This window comes from Bos grunniens, chromosome 4, assembly GCF_055505025.1.
Source record: "Bos grunniens cultivar Pamir isolate PY7600 chromosome 4, Bosgru_T2T1.0, whole genome shotgun sequence".
Taxonomy (NCBI): Eukaryota; Metazoa; Chordata; class Mammalia; order Artiodactyla; family Bovidae; genus Bos; species Bos grunniens.
Genome location: NC_141168.1, coordinates 48,199,107 through 48,223,726, shown reverse-complemented (window position 1 = coordinate 48,223,726; position 24,620 = coordinate 48,199,107). Strand labels below are relative to the sequence as shown.

The 24,620-nt window shown below is 36.1% G+C and overlaps 1 protein-coding gene across 4 annotated transcripts in view; it reads right to left on the bottom strand.

Annotated features, from left to right (window-relative positions):
• STK31 (serine/threonine kinase 31) overlaps nucleotides 1-20,437 on the bottom strand; it is a 72,489-nt gene extending 52,052 nt beyond the window's left edge. For 2 of the 4 annotated variants that reach the window (XM_086396273.1, XM_086396275.1), the window contains exons 1-10: nucleotides 19,882-20,042; nucleotides 17,782-17,828; nucleotides 17,641-17,693; nucleotides 10,845-10,943; nucleotides 9,722-9,796; nucleotides 8,073-8,231; nucleotides 5,870-6,228; nucleotides 4,679-4,853; nucleotides 2,544-2,659; nucleotides 474-633 (exon numbers count right to left, since the gene is read on the bottom strand). In XM_086396273.1, the coding sequence (XP_086252399.1) occupies nucleotides 474-633; nucleotides 2,544-2,659; nucleotides 4,679-4,853; nucleotides 5,870-6,228; nucleotides 8,073-8,231; nucleotides 9,722-9,796; nucleotides 10,845-10,943; nucleotides 17,641-17,693; nucleotides 17,782-17,828; nucleotides 19,882-19,931 (1,293 nt within the window). In that variant the 5' untranslated portion in view covers nucleotides 19,932-20,042. Of the gene's footprint in view, nucleotides 1-473; nucleotides 634-2,543; nucleotides 2,660-4,678; nucleotides 4,854-5,869; nucleotides 6,229-8,072; nucleotides 8,232-9,721; nucleotides 9,797-10,844; nucleotides 10,944-17,640; nucleotides 17,694-17,781; nucleotides 17,829-19,881 lie in introns of all 4 variants that reach the window. The other 2 variants (XM_086396272.1, XM_086396274.1) reach the window with 2 other exon arrangements.
• Between the last annotated feature and the right edge of the window lie 4,183 nt (nucleotides 20,438-24,620).

Genomic DNA, 24,620 nt, shown 5'->3' with positions numbered 1-24,620 from the left:
GGGAGTCATCCCAGCTTATAAGCCTCATGCCCCTCAAAAACCATTACCTCTTATAGGTATAGCTTCCAGGGTCCCTCAGGGAGTATGCCCAGTTGTTTAGTATTTGTAGTTTGCAGTTCCTCCCAATCCAGATACAATTTACCAATCAGGGATTTTATTTACCTAAACAATGTTGCCAGTAACATGACTGAAATTTCAATTTATCAAATTACTAAGGGAACAGGGAGAGGTAAATCCTCAGGCAAAAGGGGAAAAGATTTTGTTAACCCTTTTCCACAATCACTACTCATTTACCTTACCTTTCTTCTAAGGCAACAAAAGAAATCAAATTACTAATATGAAGATATTTCAAAAGTTTAAGATTTCATATAAAGTATCATTACAATATCTGCAGTCCTTCTGCTTTTTTGAAAGATATTATCTCCTTATATTCAACAGATAAAAATCATAATGGAGAAAAATTCTTGACCTACCACATTCTCACAAGTTTGAATCTTCTCCTGAGCCAGATTATATTCTGCCCAAATTAGCTCTAATTCATTCAAAGAAGCTGGGATAGTAAAGCAGTCTTCATCCAACACTTGTATAGCATCTGAAAGGTCATTTCCAAAACGAACACTGATACTGACACGTCTATTTAAAAAAAAAAAATAGCAAAAGGAAAAGATCAAGAAATGTTTAAGGTGGTGTGAGAAAAAAAATTACACAAATAGTAATGGTCTAAAGTTACTATTTACAACACTGACTATGAAAAGGTATTTTTTAAAACTATATAAAATCATAGGTAACTTTGATACAAACCTTTGACTAAAAATACATTTCACTGGGAAAAAATTAAATATTTATAAAGACAGCTTCAAAAGTCTGCAGAATTAAAATGATATAAAATTAGATTTGTAAATACTTCTTTTAAAATGTTATATTTAAGCCAATTTTATCAAGATGAAGGCACAGAGTCCTTGGACCTTAATAAGCAGACCAGCATTTGCATAATCTTAAAAAAAATCCCCAAAAATCCCAACAAAGCAATCAGAGAGGCCAATTAGGAAAACCAACATGGCTCACTCACCATTTTGTTTGTTTTAGCTTCCAACTGGACTTCCACCATTCTAATAGCACACTATTTCCTCAAATACAGGTTAAAATATACTGAACTGTTCTGGTCTAAAGTCTGTCTCACAGCTTTGCCAGTAGTCACTTTGGCTGTGCGTTAAAAGTTGATTAACCTCTAGAGAGACCAAATTACTCAAACTCTTTAAAACCTATAAACCAGACGATGACTGACAGATTTATACTGGAAAATACAGATTCCCACTGGACAAAAGATGAACACATAGTGTTAATTGAGAGCAACGTCTTAGTGTTTCCAAGTACATGAGGAAATGAATTACTGCACAGCAGTTTTATGCACAGCACAAAAAGAGAACTAGACTGTTGTGAGAACTATTTTTTCCACATTCCCTAACCAACAATAAAGGTGGAAAATTATCCCTAACCAACAATAAAGCAATTATCTATAAAGTAAAATACTTACATAATTCACATATAGAATCTGAGACATGCTGATTAAACTGTATGAGACTTGCTAACCAACTGCTTTTCTTCTGACTTCATGAAGATCATTTTTCTTGTAATTTAGGAAGACTACTTTTGTCTTTCTTTAGACAGAGTATCAGAGAAGGCAATGGCATCCCACTCCAGTACTCTTGCCTGGAAAATCCCATGGACGGAGGAGCCTGGTAGGCTGAAGTCCATGGTGTCGCTAGGAGTCGGACACGACTGAGCGACTTCACTTTTACTTTTCACTTTCACGCATTGGAGAAGGAAATGGCAACCCACTCCAGTGTTCTTGCCTGGAGAATCCCAGGGACGGGGGAGCCTGGTGGGCTGCCGTCTATGGGGTCGCACAGAGTTGGACACGACTGAAGCAACTTAGCAGCAGCAGCAGCAGACAGAGTATAATTAAATAATTTGGATTACTGAAATCTATAATAGTTTCTGTATAGGACTGAAAATAACCCCAAGCAAAACAATGGGACCTAGTAGTTTCCCATCAAACTATTATTTAGAAACTGTGTTGACTTTTTAATTCCATTCTCACATATAACTTTAGATACTATCATCCCACACGGTGACAACAGAACACTATAAAAACAGTATAAAATTTGTCTCAGGAGTAACTATCTTTAGTTTCCGTCTTTAAAATAATGAAAATACAAAGAATAAGTTTCAAAGTAAATATGAAGTGGGAGGGGACATGGGTAAACCTATGGCTGATTCATGTTGATGTTTGGTAGAAACCAATGCTATAACTGAACAGCTATATATATGCGTGTATATATATTATATATATATATATATATATATATATATATATAGAAAGAGAGAGAGTGTAAAACAGGAATAAAACCATCAAGGGTCCCCACTAAAATAATTAATTTTAAAAAAGAAAAAGCAAAAATGAAAGGCAAAGAAATTAAACAAAGCACAAACTAATCAGCATTGTTTTAAACCATCTTCCTCAAAAATTCACTTTTACCTACCTAATTTCTTTCAATATTTCAACCTTAGCTGCCAGATTTTTCATTCTGGTACCTATACAAGTCTTCAGAGTGCTTTCCAAACGTTTAGTCAAATCCATGGTAGTTGCTTTCTCTTGCTGAAGCAAAGAACAAACATATCTTAGTCAGACCCACATAGGAAACTGTATTTCTACTGTTATTTAAACAACTTTTAGGTGTAACTAAAATTTTAAAGGATTTATGCGGCAGTGTTCCCTGAAGAATGCCACATATGAATTCAAGGGTTGGAGATTGAGTTCAACTACCAATGGTCAATGACTTAACCAGGCCCAAGTAATGAAACCTTGATTTTAAAAAACTCAGAATGATGAGGTCTGGGGGAAGCTTCCAGACTGGTGAACAAATCCATGTGCTGGAAGAGTGACTGGTCCAGAGAATCCTCCAAACGATCTCCATCTCCACTCCCATCATAACTTCCCCTTTGCGTCTCTTCTTGTATTTGCCTGTTTATGAATTGTATCCTTTATAATAAAACTGTCATCGTAAGTACAGCACTTTCATGAGTCCTGACAGTTGTTACTGAATTACTGAATTGAGAGCAAGGTGTGGAAGTGGGTCATAGGAAGTCTTAAACTGATAGAAAAAAGTGTGGGTAGCCTGGGACCTGATTTGTGGCTAGTGCTTGAATTGAACTAAGTCTTGAGGGACTTAATCCTTGTGGAGTCTGAGATAACTCTTGGCATTTAGTGTCAAAAATTAACTGTAGGCCATTCAGTTGATGTTAGAGGAATGGCAACTCGTGTTGGGGTAACATATTTGGTATTAGAAAAAGTTATACATTTGAAGACTATACAGTATTCTGGGGGGAGGGGGAGAACTGCCCTGAATCTGAGCAAACCTTGATACTTAACTATCATAAAAGGAAATACATGGAGATATAGCAGCCTGTTAAACAACAATAGGATGCAGATGAAGCACTTTAAGAGATTTATTGAGCAAAATGGAATGTATAGGCCTAACTGGAAATCTGACTGGAAGAAACCAAACATAAAATGACATTCATGGAACAACAGGGGAAATCTGAACACTGGATATTAAATGATATTATGGGCTTCCCTGGTCGCTCAGCTGGCAAAGAATCCTCCTGCACCCAGGAGACCTGGGTTCAATCCCTGGATTGGGACAATCCCCTAGAGAAGGAAAAGGCTACCCACTCTAGTATTCTGGTTTGGAGAATTCCATGAACTGTATAGTCCATGGGGTCACAAAGAGTCGGACACAACTGAGTGACTTTCACTTAGTGTGAACATAAATTAGTGAACTTAGTGAAAGGATTATTACTAATTTTTAAATGTAATTGTATTATGGTTATGTCTCTTTTCAATTTCTTTTCTGTTAGAGATACATAATACATTAAAGCATGTACATTAAACTATTATGAATGGGATTTGTTTTGAAATTACTAGGAGGCATAGATTTTTTAAAAGACTATCTATTTAATAATTGTAAAAACTGGGTGATGGATACATAGTACTAATTATTCAATTCTCTTTTTAAAATGTTTGAATATTTCCAGAGTTAAAAAAATTTAAAGGACATAAAAGGAAATATAAATGAGAAATTATTAATTTTTCAAACATCCAATGAAATTCAAAGATTAGTTTGTAGCATAAGAAAAAATTTCATCTATAAACAAGTATGAAGAAAGAGAGAATACCAAGAGTAGGGAGAAGAAGGGGAGGTAAGAAAAGGAGACAGAAAAGTATAAAGACAAATAAGAACAAATTAGAGCTTCCCTGGTGATCAGGTAGTTAAGAATCCACCTGCCAATGCAGGGCACATGGGCTGGATCCCTGGTCCATGAAGATCCCACATGCCTCAGAGCAACTAAGACCACGCACCACAATTACTGAAGCCTGTGCACCTAGAGCCCATGCTCAGAAACAAGAGAAGTCACTGCAATGAGAAGTCTGTGCATCGTCAGCTAGAGAGTAGCCCCACTCCTCACAACTACAGAAAGCCTGTGTACAGCAATGAAGATCCCAATGCAGTCAAAAATAAATAAATGAATAAATTTTTGTTTAAAAAATAAGAGTAAATGAACACAATTTCCCAGTTGATCATTCTTTATCTTAAGCCACTGAAACATACCATACCTGCAGCTCCTGGGCAGTCTGTTCGACTTTCAATTCTAATGCCTTGCACCTTTCAAGAAGAACCTCCTTCTCTGTTTTAAGTTTTTCATTTTCTTCAATCAGTTTCTGGTCCTGCTTAATTTTTGCCAGGCTGACATTAGACCCTAAATTAAAGTCACCAACAGCCAAATTTTCCCTATTAAAAACAAATTCACTCATTTTAAAAACCAAATTGTTTTAAGTGTGACAGAGATCAAAACTTAAAATTTGGCTTTTTATACCATAATAAATATATATATATATATGTGTGTATGTGTGTGTATCTATATAAAGTTAATTTTAGAAACTAATCTGATCTTTACCCAGTTTCAACATTAGAAAGCATTTTAATGCAAACTAGATTTTATAACTGAAGTCATACTTCAAAAATAATGCCTCCTAATCTCAGATAAATCATATTCCAACTTTTTCATATCAGTATCAACTCCAGCAAAGATAGTAAAAACCATTTCTGTATCAGTTTCTTCCAGTCTCTCATTACTCCCACTCCATTTAACCGTTTAGTTCCTAAAGCACTGATAAGATCCCAACAAAAAGCTTATTACCCATTACACAGTATCATGGGCTGGATCATGACACAGAAGTAAAAGGATGGTTTTGTACTTTTAAAAATCAAATCTGGCTTTCTGCTTCAAGTTTGTAACTAAAAATTATCTAAAAAGTGAACATTTTTGTTATAATCAAATTCCATCAGAGTAAATTTTTACAGGAAGAAAAAAGAGCCTCTCTTTTGTTAAAGAGAAAAGGCAATTCCCTAAGACTCATTAAAATATTCTCAGAGCCATAGGAAAAACTTCAAAGTTTATCTGAAATTCTGTCTCTTGCCTGAGTAATTTAGATTTAGGGGTAGATTTTTATGATAAATTCAAAAGACTTGGAAAGAAGAGCTGGTATGTAAACTTCAAACAATTCAGAAATGATTTTTCTTTCAAAATGGCTTTTAATTAAAATATCCCTGTTAAAGAGGAATATTTTTTTTTCAGTGTGTTAGAGAGGAATACCTGTTTGAGAAAAACAGACATAATCAGTATTATCCCTCAAAATCACAGACATAGTTGAGGACTCTAAAAACATAAGCCTTGACTACTATGACAAGAGCTTCTAACATAAATCAAAAATTAGGTAAGACTAAAAGTCCCACTACAATCTTACTTTGGAAATGTCACATTATTTCCTGCATCATTTTCATTCTTCAAGTCAAGACACATTCTCCCACTTAAGCGCCCCTTTGGCCGGGTGAAGTTTGATTGGCTTGATCTATGCCCCCACAAAGGAATGGGGCTTTTGAGGTTCCTGAGGACAAGCTGACCAGGATCTGATTTTTTTTCCTCACAGATATTAGTGCTGGAAGTGAGTCTGCATTTTTCTGCAAATCCTTTCTTAGCCACCTCTTCCCCAATATCTACATTGCCATACTCAGCCTGAGCAATTATTGTTCCATCTTGATAGGTAGCTTTAATTCTCATTTTAATTTCCTTTTCAAAAATCAAGCTCCCCAAAAAGGTTCTGCCCTAAGAAAGATAAGAAAAAAGAAGATATTAACCATCTATACCAACATGTTTTCCTTCACTTATTTTTTCTATTAATATCTAGTTTTTCCAATGATCATTATTTCTTCATTCTGAAATCTCTACAAAAGTGGTTTTACCTTGTTGGCTAAATACAAATATACTTCCTCATGTGTATACTATACTCCAATTACATACTTGATAAATCCTTTCCAGAAGAAGATCTAAGACCTGTACAGGAATCTATATTTATACATTTTTTTAAAGTGTACCAATTAAATACCCTAGAATAATCTCTTTAAATCAAGCAGATTCTGTTGACCATTTTGGTCCTAACTAAATATAAAGGTGTGCTGAGGAGTTACAGCATATAAAAATGAAATCTGGTATCTAGGAAAAATGGGAAAATGTAGAAGCAGTGACAGATTTTCTTTTCTTGGGCTCTAAGACACTGTGGATGGTGACTGCAGCCATGAAATTAGGAGATCCTTGCTTCTTGGAAGGAAAGCTATGACAAACCTAGACAGTGTATTAAAAAGCAGAGACATCACTGTGCTAACAAAGGTCTGTAAAGTCAAAGCTATGGTCTTTCTAGTAGTCATGTACACATCTGAGAGCTGGACCATAAAGAAGGCTGAGAGCTGAAGAATTGATGCTTTTGAGTTGCGATGCTAGAGAAGACCCTTGGGGATCTCCTGGACTGCAAGGAGATCAAACCAGTTGTAAAGGAAATAAATCCTGAATATTCATTGGAAGGATTGACACTGAAGCTAAAGTTGCAATACTTTGGTTACCTAATGCAAATAGCCGACACACTGAAAAAAACCCTGGTGCTGGGAAAGACTGAAGGCAAAAGAAGATGGTGGCAGAGGATGAGATGGTTAGACAGCATCACTTGACTCAAAAGACATGAATTTGAGCAAACTCTGGGAAATAGTGAACAGGGAAGCCCATGAGGTCACAGAGTTGGACACGACTTGGTAATCGAACAACAACACAGTTCTAGGTACAGAAATGTTTCTTATAAGTAACTACAGTGCAGACAAAGCTACACCCAGTGACCTAAAAGATACTAAAAACTGAACAAAAGAGAGGCAAAGAGAAGGTTTTCAAATTTTATTGTTCCTGCTAGTACTGATTATTTTCACATAAGTCATCTGAGCTGCTGAATATAAAATACATATCTGATTACTTTGCAGTGTAACATTCCTTCAATAGCAGTATCAGTTACCAAAAGCATACCATTTTTGCACAGATTTAAAAGGAGATAGGATTCCTGTTGACTACCACTGAAATTATGAGGTCTTCCAGAATAAGGTTGCTAACCTAAAATTTAATGGAAATGAATACAAACTGGAATCTAGATTAACAGAGATGTCACTGCCAATTACTATGTTGAACAGTGTGAGCCTCTGCCAAGAAGATAAAATTTGATTAATTTACAACTCTTGCTTATTTCAAATTTGTGATACTTATGGCCACAGCTAAAGATCACTTTTATTTTATAAATATTTTCTCAAAAGCAAAAGATAACAATAATTATATGCATCAGTCTCTCAATAATAAGAGACTATTTGAAGCTTTCTCATCAGAAGAAACTATTTACATTTATTATATAAGTGTATACACACAAACACCAGTCTTATCTGATCTATAATGTGTATTCTAGCAAAGATGAGCGCAAATATATAATTGCTTCTGAATTATTCCATCATTTCACATTTTTCACTAATTTATACAAGCTTTCATATTATAGAAAATTAATGGATTTTAACCAGACATTTTTTTTTTTTTCGAGCACATAGTTTTCTTTCCATTAACAAAAATATTTTAAATCTGTGACTTGCCTGATCAAACTGGGTAACTTCTTGGCTAGAAGGAATCTGTAGTCCCCAAAGTCTATACTTTTTGGCAACACTAGAAAATTGCAGATCCAAAGGAATCTCTACTATATCCGATCGATTCAGAATTTCTGTATTTCCATAGTCAATATATCTCACCAGACACTGGAAAATAATCAGATAAATACTAATACAGAACTTAAATATCTCAAAAAAATCATATATTTGCTGTTTTTTGTCAATTACCTGTAAATCATGATAGCATTTTACCTGAAATTGTCTAAATGCATTCAGAAACAAGAGCTCCAACAATATCCTCAAAATACAGAAAACCCATAGTCCATGAGATCCCAGGGATTTTCCTATTTGGTACTAGTTCAACTAGTACCAAACAGTACTATTTCCAACAGTACCATTTCTCATTTTGATTTTTTTAAACAATGGTATTTAAATAAATATAAGTCTATGAAACTTATGACTCTCTTCTATCTCTAATGTTAAAGTTAAAATCAATCAACATTCTTAAATTCAAGTTGGAAAAAATAAAATCTTAAAAGGCAAAGTTTTATGAAACTTTCTTTGATAAACTTAACTCCAGCTATTAGACCTTTGAAATGAATCAAATTCACCCTTTCCTCCAGCTCTATATCTATAAAAGGTAAAAAAGATAAATAGTTTATCACAAGGTCAAAAGCCATTTCGCCCTTAATTTTAAAAGTTAAAGCCAAATCAAAGCAAACACAAAATATCATTTCCAGTTGTCAAACTGTGGGGAACAGGTCTGTTTTACTAAGATAAATCATTACCTATAACAATAATAAATCACGAGATTTTAAAAATACATTTGGAACATTACTCAAAGTGTTTCATCTTACTTTATTGCACCAAGAACAATATTTACAAAATATCATATATTATAAAATATTTTTAAGTCCAAGAAAGCAGACATTTTAAAAAAATAGTAAAAGAAACCCTATAGAGATGCTTTTACACAGCCTGAGATGTTCAATTGCTATTTAGAATCCTATCTCCACAAATTTCCTTAAAAATATTCCGGAATTTCACAATATAAAAGACAAAATAGCTAAATGCAAAGATAATTCATCACATTTAACCAAGGCACAAGAAAGAGGCAAGCAAATCTTCACTATTAACAACATGCACGTCTACTAAGTAAAATATAAACATAATTTCAGAATCAAATGTTCTTTTTCTACTCAATCTTAACAGAATAAACTTTAACTTACTCAGCAAGACTCAAACATAACTATTAAGAACTAAAATACAAAGAACCACTGGCCACCAAAAATAATACACAAATTAGGTAATCTATTCTTTGATAATCTGGGGTGATTATACGACAACTTAAAATCAGAAGAATATTTCTGAATCTAACTTTGACTTTTGTAAGCACTTCATTTCTTTTGTTTTTTGAGGGAGGGGGAAATGTATGCTTTAGTCAATTCATATGTTATTCAACCATATTTTAAAATTTATTTATTTTAATTGGAGGCTAATTACTTTATAATATTGTAGTGGTATTCAACCATATTTTATACTACTATGAATAAGCAATGAAAGGCTAAATAAGCACCAAAGTTTGGACTGAAAATAAATATTCCTCATGGCAAAAAAAGTTGAACACTCATTCTTGCCTTTTCATCGTTGATGACTTTCAGTACTTGGCATCTGTACCAACATTTATCTTCAGAAAATAATCCACCATAAATCTACAGACAGAAAAAGAAAGCAAAATTATTTGGCATTTTAATGAATAGTAATGCTAAGTAGATCAGGTCATTTACTAAGCACTTTATGTATAATAACTTATTTTATTCTCACAACCCTATGAGGCAGGTACTTTGTTTTCACCATTACATGCCCCAATGGTAAAGATGGTAAAGAATCTGCCTGCAATACAAGACACCCAGCTTTGACCTCTGGGTCAGGAAGATCCCCTGGAGAAGAGAATCCCAACCCACTCCAGTATTCTTGCCTGGAGAATCCCATGGACAGAGAAGTCTGGCAGACTACAGTTCATAGGGTCGCAAAGAGTTGGACAAGACTCAGCAACTAGTATTTTCACTTTCATACACTGAAATACTGCACAGGTTGAAAAAGAACAAACATACAATAATCTGGATAAATCTCAGAAATTACGTTTGAACAAAAGAAGCCATACATACACAAAAGAGTATACATATTGTACAATTTAAGAGTAGGCAAATGAACCTATGGTGAGAGAAGTCAGAATAATGGTTACCTCTGTTAAAGGACTACTGACTAAGAACTGACTGAGAGGGGCCTGAGTGAATTTTCTAAGCTGACAGAATTGTATCTTGATTTGGGTGGTGATCACATAGATGCATACATATGAAAAATTCATTAAGCTGTGTACTTAAAAGATATATACTGCATTGTAAATTATGTCAATTAAAAAATACATGCACATATATATATTGTCAAACTGTTCTCCATAAACATATCTCTTATAAATTTTTGTGAATCAGGGTCAAGGACAAGGATTCTATTCTGTTCGCCACCATTCTATTCTGTTCACCACTGTGTTAAGTACCAGTGTTTAACACAGTGCCTGGTAGATAGCAGATAGTTCATACGTATCTTTGAAAAAATAAATTAATAATGACTGTAGTCTATACAAATTCTAAAAATGTGCCTCTTTCTTCAAATATAACAAAAATTCCAAAATCTATAAAATCTAAGATCAGTAAAGCTAATAGGAAAGATGGAATAATTGTATCCAAGAATATGGCTCACCTTCTTTGGATCAAGATTCCCAAACACTGAATTGGCAAGGGGACAGACTTCAGACAGTGAACAACCAATCTTCATAATATCCTTATTTCTATTGATACTCTAGAAGGAAGGGCAGACAGAAATTCAGTAAAGTATTATTAATATTTTCAATGTTATGCAAACAAGGGTTCTACTATGCATGATACTTAAAAGGTTTTGGAGCATTAGAAATTAAATAAATTCTCACATCATTACTTTCCATCATTCAAATGAGTTCTTTACTAGAAATGGAACTAGGCTATAGAAAATTTTTACCTCCCAATGAGTTCAAATTACATGGAATTCAAAACTAGATACTAAATATTATTAACATTATATGAAGAGATAACTTTGTCTCTGGATTTTACTTTAGATCAAATCCTAATTGCTCAAAAGAGGTACCATATTTTAGTCAAGTGACATGGGTCTTCTCACATATTTGTTGCTGCATAAAGGAAAAAAATGTAAAACTGATTTCAAAATGTATAGGTTCCTCTGTACAAAAACACGGTTATCTACTTAGTAAATTTATTTCTCACAGGGGCATGGGTTAACGATTTTGAAACTACTTTAGACATATACGAGGATTGAACAAATAAATAAATATATTGTATATAATGAAAGCAGGCAGAAAGAAATTACAAATAAGGAAGGCAGGCTAGAATGAACCTGCAATGTTAGATTACAATTGCAAAGTATCAATATGAATTCATGTATATATACATACATATGTACGCAAGCACACATATGTTTATGTGTGAATATATGTATATATGAAAGAAATACACACAGATAAATATAGATATGCACATGTGTTAGTTATATGTATTTGTATTTTTGTATTATATTGATAAATATATTTCCTAGGTCTGTCTGCTAAGAGCAACTAGAAGCAATAATACTCAAGTAGTGATAAGCACACCTAGTACCCCGATCTTGATTTCTAAACACCATTCTCTGATAAAAGGAACAAGATTTCTCTGGAGAGTGGGTCATTCCAGGGCTAAGACAGGGAAATAAATGATGATCCTGTAATATCTGGTGATGCCAAAAAGTAAAGAAATATTCAAAAAAAGAATGGGTGCAGCTTAAATGATACAGCAGTCAATGTGAACAATCTCCTAACGGCCAAAGCTGGAACAATGTAAGCAACAAAATAAATGACAGTACTAGATTATAACCCACAGGTGTATATTAATATAAATAACTGACTAAACAAATAAAAGGTGGTGAGGAAACAACTCTTCCTTAATGAGTAATTCCAATTAATAAATGCAGAAGGAATGAGGAAAATAGAAAATCATCATCAAAGACCATAGTCATAAATAAAATATCCGTGGGTAAAAAGTTTAAGAAAAACAAGATTAGATAGTCTCAATGTATCTTCTTCTAAAACACTCATTACTTACAGAAGGAAAAATAGTAACTTTACAATTAAGACACGTAGCAGTTATCCCCTTAACCAAGTGGATCAAGGTTAATATCACCAATAAAGAAATATCTTAGTATTGTAAGTTCTCTATATGATGTAATTCCAGTACCTCATACTGCAGTATGTACTGCAGTGCTACAGTCGCTTCTGTAGTACTACTGCCAATTTGTTTACGAGAAACCATAAACAAATACAAAATGAGGGATCCTCTATAAAATAACTAACCAGTACTCATTACAAATGTCAAAATCATGAAAGATAAAAGTATGAAAGAACTACCAAATGTTGGATGAGACTAAGGATACATGACAACTAAATAAAATGTGAGATCTTGAGGCAGATCCTGGAATAGAAACAAAAGGAAATAAGAAAAAAACTGGTGGAATTTGAATTAGGGCTGTACTTAAGAGTTACTAGGACTGTACCATGGTCAATTTCCTGACTGTGACCACTGTACTATGGATATGTAAAATGTTAGAAACAAGGAAAGCTAGGTGAAGGGTATAATATTGAAAATAATTTTACAACTTTCCTGTAAGTATAAAGTTATTTCAAAGTAAACTGTTAAATACGTATGTTCTTTAAAAATATATCAATAACACAGTCAATAAGGCTAGAAAGAATATGATTATCTTCGATAAATGAAAACAAACTCTGAGTTTCTATGCACAGTAAAAATGTGAAGTGAATTCAAACTGACTCCAAAACACACTGGAATCAGTCTTTAATACTCCCCAGGAATGAGCTCTCTGAAGTTCAGAATACACCAAAACATTTTACATGATTAGATTTTGTAGGTATATGGACTAGCATAAATGAAAGCTCTTTGTTCAAATGTCAAATACTTAAGATTCCTCCAATGGCTACTCAGCAAACTAGGCCTACCGAAATTTTTGAAGTGTTCTCCTGTAAGTGGCTTAAATGGCAGAAAATCCAAAGTGGTAGAAAAAGAGAGAATACATGTGAGCAGATCTTCATCTTGACCTGCCTCCATATGTTTCTAAGTCTCTATATACTCTTCATCTACAGCCTATCAAAGCCCTAATCAAATGCTATAATTAGCTTTTTTTCTGCTATATTCTTTCTGTAGAATTACTGTTTTATCATTGCCTTTTCTGTTACACAGAATGTACACATCAGGTGTTAAAAAGTACAATACATCTTATAACTGAGCAGGGGAGGAAATTACACTGAAAATTGGCATCGTGCAGCATTTTTCAGAAAAAAAAAAAAAAAAGTGACTAGGATTTCCAAAAAAAAAAAGTGACTAAGGTAGGTTTTCAGAAAAAAAAAGTGACTATTAAATTACATCTATTACTTGATACTATGAGATCCAATACAATTATACAAAATACGATAACATCAAGTAATAAAACCAAAATTAAGACAGCAAAAGTCTTTTTTTTTTAATAAGAAAATACTCTTATAAGAAAATACACTCTTATACTGTTGCTGGGAATGCAAACTAGTACAGCCAGTATGGAGAACAGTGTGGAGATTCCTTAAATAACTGGAAATATATAACTACCATATGACCCAGCAATCCCACTGCTGGGCATACACACTGAGAAAACCAGAATTGAAAGAGACACAGTACCCCAATGTTCATAGCAGCACTGTTTATAACAGCCAGGACATGGAAGCAACCTAAATGTCCAGCAGCAGAAAAATGTATAAGAAAGCAGTGGTACATATACACAATGAAGTATTACTCAGCCATTAAAAAGAACACTTTTGAATCAGTTCTAATGAGGTGGATGAAACTGGAGCCTATTATACAGAGTGAAATAAGCCAGAAAGAAAAACACCAATACAGTATAATAACGCATATATATGAAATTTAGAAAGACAGCAAAAGAGACACAGATGTATAGAACAGTCTTTTGGACCCTGTGGGAGAGGGAAAGGGTGGGATGATTTGGGAGAATGTCATTGAAACATGTACATTATCATATGTGAAACGAATTGCCAGTCCAGGTTTGATGCATGATACAGGGTGCTCGGGGCAAGTGCACTGGGATGACCCAGAGGGATGGGATGGGGAGGGAGGTGGAAGGGGAGTTCAGGATGGGGAACACATGTACACCCATGGTGGATTCATGTCAATGTATGGAAAAACCAATACAATATTTTAAAGTAATTAGCCTCCAATTAAATAAATTTATATTCAAATAAAAAAAAAAGAAAATACTCTTGAAGCAAGCATGTAACTGACCATTCTTTTTAAAGAAAATCCACTGCATGCAAAATTATCAACCTCCAGAAAAATCACATATACTAAATCTATTCTCACAAAGTATACCACATGCACACTTGGAAAACACAAAATTAAAACAACTGTAAGCAACAGAGTGAGCTTCATGTTTATAAGAATATGAGAAGTCCTTTTATGCTTAGCACTGCTATATAAAGAAATGTCTTTTGAAGTGAATTCATGAAGTGTCCCCCTGTTGGGACCACACTTTACAAAAATACTATGTTCTTGAAATGACCTGGGCTTCCCAGGTGGCGCTAATTGTAAGGAACCTGCCTGTCAAGGCAGGAGACATAGATGTGGCTTCAATCCCTGGGTCGGGAAGATCCCTGGGAGAAGGAAAACGGCAACCCACTAAACTATTCTTGCCTGGAGAATGCCATGGCCAGAGGAGCCTTGTGGGTTACAGCCCACAGGGTCGTGAAAGAGTAGGACAGGACTAAAGTGAATTAGCATGCATCTATTCTTGAAATGAGATTACAAACCAAGAATGAGCATCTTAGCAATGTCATCTTGAATTTTTAAAAATTTTAGCATTTTATCAAAACATATCAAAATTTCATCAAACATCAAAAGATGTCCCTTAGATGTATAGGATTCATTTAAAAATTTTTTTCCTAGAAACAACACACAAAGGAGAAGCATAGTTATTTCCAACCATCCTTCTGGAAGATGCTTCCCAAGGTTGAGAAGGGTCTTTTCTTCTTACTGACTGTTTCTGGCCTTAGCATGTGTTAAGGTATGAGATTTCAGGTTAGTCAACTGAGGAAATTTCTTATTACAACTGTCAAAGGGGCACACATAGGGACTGTCTCCAATATGAATTCAAACGTGTGTACAAACAATTTGTTTCTTAAAAAAAAAATCATCTGATTCATATGGACACTTTAGTAGTTTTAGTTCTTAATCTTTTCATTCAATTAAGACATGCTTTCTCTCTTTTTGAAATGTGTTTAAATTTCTACAGGGCCTCAACTTCATGGTTGAAATCAGAGGTTTGAAAAGTATGAGTTCTGCTGTTTTGGTAAATAAAATTTTATTTACAGATATACCTATTTATTTATATATTGCCTATGGCTGCCTTTGTACTACAATGGCAACTTTTGTAGAGCTGAACAGTTGCAACAGAGCCACAAGTCTTAAAATACTTACTAATACTATACAGAAAAAGTGTGCTGACATCTGGTTTAAATCATAATTTCAAACTCAGGCTACAAATTCACATAAATGTCAATAAAAATTGAAGTCTAGAGCTGCACTGACCAATACAATAGCCAATTCTTACTTGAAATGTGGCTCATCTGATTTAAGTTGTACTGTAAGTCTAACATATACACTGGGTTTTACAAACTTACTATGAAAAAAGGAAAATATCTTGTTAACATACTTGTGTTCATTACATTTTAAAAAGATATTTAGGATGTGCTGAGTTACATAAAATGTTTTTATTAAAATTGATCTTGCCTGTTTTTCATTTTGAATGTGTCTTTTAAATGTACTTATATGGCTCAAATTATATTTCTACCAGACAGTACTCGTCTAGAAAATCTTAATTAAGACAGTAAATGCTGTTCCTATTTAATAAGCTTAAAAATATCATTTATCATCCAACACTTGGACACTGCTGAGAGGGATACAGGTACTATCAATGCAGAGACAATGGGGAAATGGGCAAAGAACCAGAACATGTGGGCACCCTTTAGAAAATGTGTCCATAAGCCGAGATACAAATTTGTTGAACATTTTCTATGAATATCACCCTTCTAAAATATGTTTTCTAAACAGATTTAAGAAGCCTGAGTTAATCTTATTTCTTCTTTAACCATTCTTTTTCATAAATCCTGTTTCCCATATTGCCAATTCACTCTACCCGCACAAAGAGTTGTTCTCAGGCTGCAGAAGTACACAGAAATGTTATTCCCTTCCCTTTCATATCACACAGCTCATAAAATTAAAAGTTATTGAGTAACTGTACATTAGAGAGATTCATCTTCTTAAATTCTGGAACATAAGCACTTTGGTGCTTCACTTTGTATTTAAAATTGAGTAAACTTATTTGCCTTGAAGACTGCCAATAAAAAATTATAAATGTTCCATTAGTACTTTCAATTATATGATGAAAAAGACATTGTACCTCAAATTCAAAATTAAGCCAACAGAAAAAAGACAGAAATTTAAAAGCAATACCACTTTAGAAATTTAAAACAGTATCGCTTGCTCCTTGGAAGAAAAGCTATGACCAACCTAGACAGCATATTAAAAAGCAGAGACATTACTTTGCCAACAAAAGTTCATATAGTCAAAACTATGGTTTTTCCAGTAGTCATGTATGGATGTGAGAGTTGGACTATAAAGAAAGCTGAGTGCCGAAGAATTGATGCTTTTGAACCGTGGTGTTGGAGAAGACTCTTGAGAGTCCCTTGGACTGCAGAGAGATCAAACCAGTCAATCCTAAAGGATATCAGTCTTGAATATTCACTGGAAGGACTGATGCTGAAGCTGAAACTCTAATACTTTGGCCACCTGATACGAAGAACTGACTCATTTCAAAAGACCCTGATGCTGGTAAAGATTGAAGGCAGGAGGACAAGGGGAGGACAGAGGATGAGATGGTTGGATGGCATCACCGACTAAATGGACATGAGTTTGAGTAAGCTCCAGGAGTTGGTGATGGACGGGGAAATCTGGTGTGCTGCAGTCCATGGGGTCACAAAGAGTCTGACATGACCGAGCCGCTGAACTGAACTGAATCACTTAAGAAACAATCATATCCAAGACCTCTAGATGGAGCTGTAACTTCACAAATACAACAATTTTTCAGCATCTTCAGTAATTTATGCAGCCTAGATTGCTGATGCTAAATTAAGTGTAATTTTAAAACCTCACACTCATAATTCTGATATTCAGTTCAATTTTTAGCCATTTGTTTTCTAATAATGCCCTGTGTTAAAAAATGTTCAATAAAAATTAAGCATGGAAAATAACAATGACATATATATATCATATTACAGGGTTTTATTTTCATTTTTGTTGGGGAGGATCTGGGTTAGTGGAGGAAGAGGTGGGAGAGGAAATAAATCAGGCTATTTTACCTGGGCCCAAAATGTTACTGCATCTTCCACATGACTTCCAACCACATCTTCAACTAAAATCAAATTACAATACAAAGAAAATCAGAAATTAATCAAGATCATCTAACTTTTACATACAAAAATAATTTTTTGTGTCAGTACCTTTATTGCAATGTTTATCTTCCTCCATTTGGACAATTCCTGCAAAACTAAAACAATTCAATAGTTTGAATTAGGTTCTATTAATTGGCCATTAACAGTGAATTAAAGACAAAATCATACAATGTCCAAATTCCTCTGTGTATGTTTTGTCCCAAATAATCAATATCCAAACTCTGTATTAAAAACAACCTCAAAGATATTTTCTCCAATAATTATTTTGTTTTGAGTATATCTTGCAATTTCATCAGATGCAATTTCTATCTTTGAAATTATCTCTTTAACCAAACTTTTATATATTTATATTGAACAGTATAATTGATGCACACTCTTTTCAGTTACATAAATATTTCAGTACAAAGTGTATATTCTTTAAAATAATTGATGCCTTCCCTAAACAAGAGTAGTGGCTTCCCTGATAGCTCAGCAGGTAACGAATCCACCTGCAATGTGGGAGACACAGGAAAGGTGGGTTCAATCCCTGAGTTGGGAAGATCCCCTGGAGGAAGAAATGGAAACCCACTGCAGCATTCATGCCTGAAAAAGTTCCATGGACAGAATCTGACAGGCTACAGTCCAAAGGGCTGCAAAGAGTCTAACACAACTGGGCAACTAAACACACATGCACTAAACAAGAGTAGCACTCCCACAATTTAAACAAAAAGAAACACTACGAACATATATATATAACACAAATGCTTCAGACTGGTATTTAATTTTTAAATAAGAATATCCATTTTATGGTTTCTGCTTTTGAAGATACCCTGCATTTAAAAACTGCAAAATCAATCAAATTGTGCCCATAACTTCAAAAATAATTTTCATTACATAATTTGCTTTCCCAAATGCAAGATATTTCAAAATGTCTACTAGTTCTAACTTTGCCCTTAAAACACTAGAATATGGCACTTTATATGCATAAACGTTATATTTTTGAAAGGAATTGAAAATAGATCTTTTAAAGAATTTTAAGAGTTAATTAAGAACATCACTACACCAAATATCCAAATCCTCCCCCAACCACAGGAAAAGAAATTAATCTTGTGTCACACTGGGGGAAAGGTCATAAAAAAATTTTAACTATTATGATTTTTGTTACAACTTTACATTTTTCACATAAACTAAGTAGGATCAACCCATCTTTAAAACAAGGATTCTTGCTCATATACTACTCAAAAGTAAATTTTAAGTTGAGCAAAAAGTTGTAAAAACAAGTTAGAATCTGTCCAAAGAAACTTATTTCGCTGGAAGACACTCGCTTAATTTAAAAGATGGGGGCTTCCCTGGTAGCTCAGCTGGTAAAGAATCCACCTGCAATGCAGGAGATCCCGGTTTGATTCCTAGTTTGAGAAGATCTCCTGGAGAAGGGACCCGCTACCCACTCCAGTATTCTTGCCTGGAGAATCCCGAGAGTCAGACATGACTGAATGACCTTCATTTTGCCTTCTTTTTTTCTAAAATGAAAACCTTTACTTCGGAAATGGCACCACACGACGTAAAAAGTTTTTAAATCTTACTTTTAAAAGGGGTCAAAAACACTTTTTGGCAATGGTTAACACGGGAGTGGTGAAGGAAATGGCAACCCGCTCCAGTCTTCTTGCCGGGAGAAACCCATGGACGGAGGAGTCTGGAGGGGGCTACAGTTCACCGGGTCTCAGGGAGTCGGAACCGACTGAGAGACTTTCACACACTCACAAGACGGGAGTGGTGCTGCACCCACTATCTGCAAACCGGGATTACCAAACAGCACTTCCAATTCTCATGGAGAATTCGGAGTGAGTCCAGGTCGCTCCTCAACGCCTGTCTTAAGCATTTCGAAGTTTAAAAGGTCACAGAATTTGCTGGAAGAGAGAATTCCACCCGACAACTGGTCTGCAGGTCTATGTCTTCAACCAGAGCAGCAGGCCCAGTTGTTTGCAGGCCAGCTTCGCCTTCTGGCAGTACCCTTAGAAACTGGGGTGGCTGTCACCCTCAGAAGCGAGCGGGCAGCGTGGAAACCAAGAAGGCCAGGAAACGGCCACGCCCATACTCGTGGACCTAAAAGACAACCCAGGGTGAAAATACGGTGCTACCACCAAACCCACCGAAAGGACTGCTACTGACCTCGCACTTCCTGCCACAGAAGTTCTAGAAGAATGCCCCAGGCCCCACATGCTGGGCCGTCAGCTCTCTGCCCGCCGCCGCAAACGTGCAGACTTACCTCACGTGTTCTGGCCACTGGGTCTCCAAACGGCGCTTGCGCGCTCGTTGCTGTGCCAACATCCTGCCTTTGCTCAACTGCCTCGCTCACGTGAGCATCAGGGGCTGCGGCCTAGGGCGGGGCGTGCCGGCTGGGGCCTTGCGCTCTGCGAGGAGCGCACGGAGTCTGCGCACAGGCTTTATATGACGGCATTCCCAGCGCCTGTGGACTAATGGCCGTCTGCCCTCTCGCTTAGCAAACTTCAAACGGTGACGTGAGATAGTGGTGTGGACTTCTGTGTCCTTTCGTAATTTGTACATGTTGCTTAAAATTTTTAAATACCCAAGTTGGAAGAATCCCAGCATTTTTTTTCTTTTTTTTAACAAGGTAGAAAGGAGAAAATGACTTTAGTACAATGAAAGCATGATGTTCAGGTTAGTAGCTTTGCAAGCATTTCTCAGTCCAGCCTAGGGTCAGCTCTCGCTCGTGTTGCAGCGTTTTTCACATTAACGGTTGGGGCGGAGGGGTGGGGGGGGTGGGCGGTGAGGAATAATATAGCTTATGTGGTTATGAGCAGATGTTACACTTTGTGGCAAACCTTGCACAACAGTTGAAAATTATCTCCACTAATTTTTGCCAGTTTGAAGTATTATATACAATAATACAGTAGTAAAGTAGTAAAAGTACACATGACAGAACATATGTATATGCTGTTGAAATTAACCTCACAATGAAGAAGACAGTCATTTCCTTCACAACCCCCCACACAGCCCTACCGCCCTCGAAGGTTTCTCCTTGTCCCTTTATGGTCGTTGGCTCCCGTCTACTCCAAGTAATAGATCCTGCTTTCTGTCACCAGTTTGCATTTTCTAGAATTTCATGTTAACCAAATCATACAGCGTGTCCATTCTGTTTTCTTTCATTCAGTATAATTATTTTGAGATTCATCCATTTTGTCACATGTACCAATAGTTCCTCGCTCTGTATTCAGTTCAGTTCAGTCTCAGTGGTGTCCCACTCTTTGCCACCCACTGACTGCAGCATGCCAGGCCTCCCTGTCCATCAACAACTCCTGGAGTTACCCCAACTCGTGTCATTGAGTCCATAGCTAGCTATCCAACTATGTGATCCTCTGCCATCCCCTTCTCCTGCCTTCAATCATTCCCAGCATAAGGGTCTTCAAATGAGTCAGTTCTTCCTATCAGGTGGCCAAAGTATTGGAGTTTCAGCTTCAACATCAGTATTTCCAATGTACACTCAGGACTGATCTCCTTTAGGATGGACAGATTGGACCTCCTTGCAGTCCAAGGGACTCTCAAAAGTCTCCAACACCACAGTTCAAAAGCATCAATTCTTTGGCACTTAGCTTTCTTTATAGTCCAACTCTCACATCCATACATGACCACTGGAAAAACCAAAGCCTTGACTAGAGGGACCTTTGTTGGCATAGTAACGTCTCTGCTTTTGAATATGCTGTCTAAGTTGGCCATAACTTTCCTTCCAAGGAGTAAGCGTCTTTTAATTTCATTGCTACAGTCACCATCTGCAGTGATCTTGGAGCTCCCCCCCACCCCCCCAAAAAAAGTCTGCCACTGTTTCCACTGTTTTCCCATCTATTTGCCATGAAGTGATGGGACCAGATGCCATGACCTTTGTTTTCTGAATGTTGAGCTTTAAGCCAACGTTTTCACTCTCCTCTTTCACTTTCATCAAGAGGCCCTTTAGTTCTTTTTCACTTTCTACCATAAGGGTGGTGTCCTGCATATCTGAGGTTATTGATATTTCTCCTGGCAATCTTGATTCCAGCTTGTGCTTCATCCAGCCCAGCGTTTCTCATGATGCACTCTGCATGTAAGCTAAATAAGCAGGGTGACAATATACAGCCTTGACATATTCCTTTTCCTATTTGGAACGAGTTTGTTGTTTCATGTCCAGTTCTAACTGTTGCTTCCTGACCTGCATACAGATTTCTCAAGAGGCAGGTCAGGTGGTCTGGTATTCCCATCTCTCAGAATTTTCCAGTTTATTGTGATCCACATAGTCAAAGGCTTTGGCATAGTCAATAAAGCAGAAATAGATGTTTTTCTGGAACTCTCTTGCTTTTTTGATGATCCAGCAGATGTTGGCAATTTGATCTCTGGTTCCTCTGCTTTTTCTAAAACCAGCTTGAACATCTGGAAGTTCACGTTTCATGTATTGTTGAAGCCTGGCTTGGAGAATTTTGAGCATTACTTTAGTAGCGTGTGAGATGAGTGCAATTGTGTGGTAGTTTGAACACTCTTTGGCACTGCCTTTCTTTCCACTGATACTGGCTGTAGTTTTAGTAGATTCCGTTTACCAGTTGAAGACATTACCTTCTATTTTTAGTTTGCTGGGAGTTTTTATGAATGTATCTTCAGTTTTATCAAATACTCCTGCATCTGTGATAATGATCATGTGGTTCTTTTTTAATTTGTTAATACAATGAGTTGTTGTCACTAAGTTGTGTCCTACTCTTTTGGGACCCTATGGATTGTAGCCCACCAGACTCTTTTGTCCATGGGATTTCCTGGGCAAGAATACTGGAATGGGTTGACATTTCTTTGTCCAGAGCATCTTCCCCCACCCAGAGATCAAACCGTCCTCTCATGCATTGGCAGGCAGATTGTTAACCACTGAGCCACCAGGGAAACCCAAATGATAAATTTGGGCTTGATGAATTATACTGGCTGATTTTCAAATGATAAACCAAACTTGCAACCCTTGCATAAAGCTTGGTCATGATGTATTATGTTTTTTTATATATTCTTGTATTAGATTTGCTAAAATATTAAATATTTTTGCATCTATGTTCAAGAGGGATATAGGTCTGAAATTTTCCTTTCTTGCAATGTCTTTGTCTGGTTTGGTTATCAGAGCAATGCTGACCACATATAATGAGCTGTAAAAACTACTAACTTCAATTTTCTGAAAAAGTCTGCATAGAATTAGTTATCTTTGTTCCTTAAATATTTGGTAAAATTCACAGTGCAGCCATTCAGACCTGGAATTTTCTTTGTGGGAATGCCACTAACCACAAATTCAGTTTCTTTAACTGATAAAGTCTAATCAGCATATAACCAATCTAAGGCTGCTGCTGCTGCTGCTAAGTCGCTTCAGTCATGTCCGACCCTGTGCGACCCCATAGACAGCAGCCCACCAGGCTCCCCAGTCCCTGGGATTCTCCAGGCAAGAACACTGGAGTGGGTTGCCATTTCCTTCTCCAATGATGAAAGTCAAAAGTGAAAGCGAAGCTGCTCAGTCGTGTCCAACTCACAGCGACCCCAGGGACTGCAGCAACAGGCTCCTCTGTCCATGGGATTTTCCAGGCAAGAGTACTGGAGTGGGGTGTCATCATCTATTAATTATTGAATGAACTTTACATTTTGTGTCTTTAAGGAATTTAAGCTGTGAAATTCATTGGCATGAATTGTTGATAACATTCCTTTACTACCTCAGAAACTATGGTAACATCACCACTCTTGTCCCTAATGGTGAATTGTGTGCTTTCTCTCCTTTGCTGATTAATCTAGCTATTAATAGAGGTCTATCAATTTTTTCTTAAAAAAAAAAAACAAAAACAAAAAACAGCATTTGGTTTTTTTCATGTTTCTATAACTTTTCTGTCTTCTATTTCTGCTCTAATCTTTATTATTTCCTTTTTCCTATTTAATTTTAATTTTCTCTTCTTTCTGTAGTTCCTTAAGGTGAAAGCTGAGGTCACCAATTTGAAATCTTCTTTTCTGGTATATGCATTTGTCACTATCAATTCCCCCGAACTACTACTTTAGCTGAATCACACGTATTTTTATTTCCATTCTCATTCATTAAATGGTTTGATTCTTTTTCTGAATTCTTCTTCAACCCATGGGGTATTTAGACATATGTTGTACAACTTTCAAATATTTGGCAAAGTCCCAGATATTGGGACATCTTTGTTACTGATTTCTAATTTAACGCCATTGTAGTCAGAGGACATAATTTATGATCTGAATCTTAAAAAAGCACTGAGACTTGTTTTATGGCGTAGAATGTAGTCAGTCATAGTAAATGTTCCACGCACACTAACATGTATGATGCAGAGGGTTCCAGTGAGCATCCCAAGCTACAGTATCAGAGGATCTTTAGATAATACAGCAAGAGAGTAACGGCATGGTCCCAAGACAGAGTGTCATCAAACAGCTTCCATGTGAAGCTGTCAGAAGTCTGCTTGGAAGTGTTTCACAGCAGTACTGGGGTTAGAGGGGGACCAAGAAAATTTGAAATGGCACACAGGAGGTGTCAATACACTTATCAATAATTCATAGTTAATGTGCATGCTTGCTAAGTCGCTTTAGTCATGTCCGACTCTTTGCAACCCTATGAACCAGTGAAGTTGCTCAGTCGTGTCCGACTCTTTGCAACCCTATGGACGGTAGCCCGCCAGGCTCCTCTGTTCATGGAATCCTCCAGGCAAGAATACTGGAGTGGGTTACCATGCCTTCCTCCATGGGATCTTTCCAACCCAGGGATCTTTCCAACCCAGGGATCAAACCCATGTGTTCTGCATTCCAGGCATATTTTTTACCATCTGAGTCATCAGGAAAGCCCCTCATATTAACAAAACAACCTAAAAATCATTAGATACCACTAGAAAGTAATTATA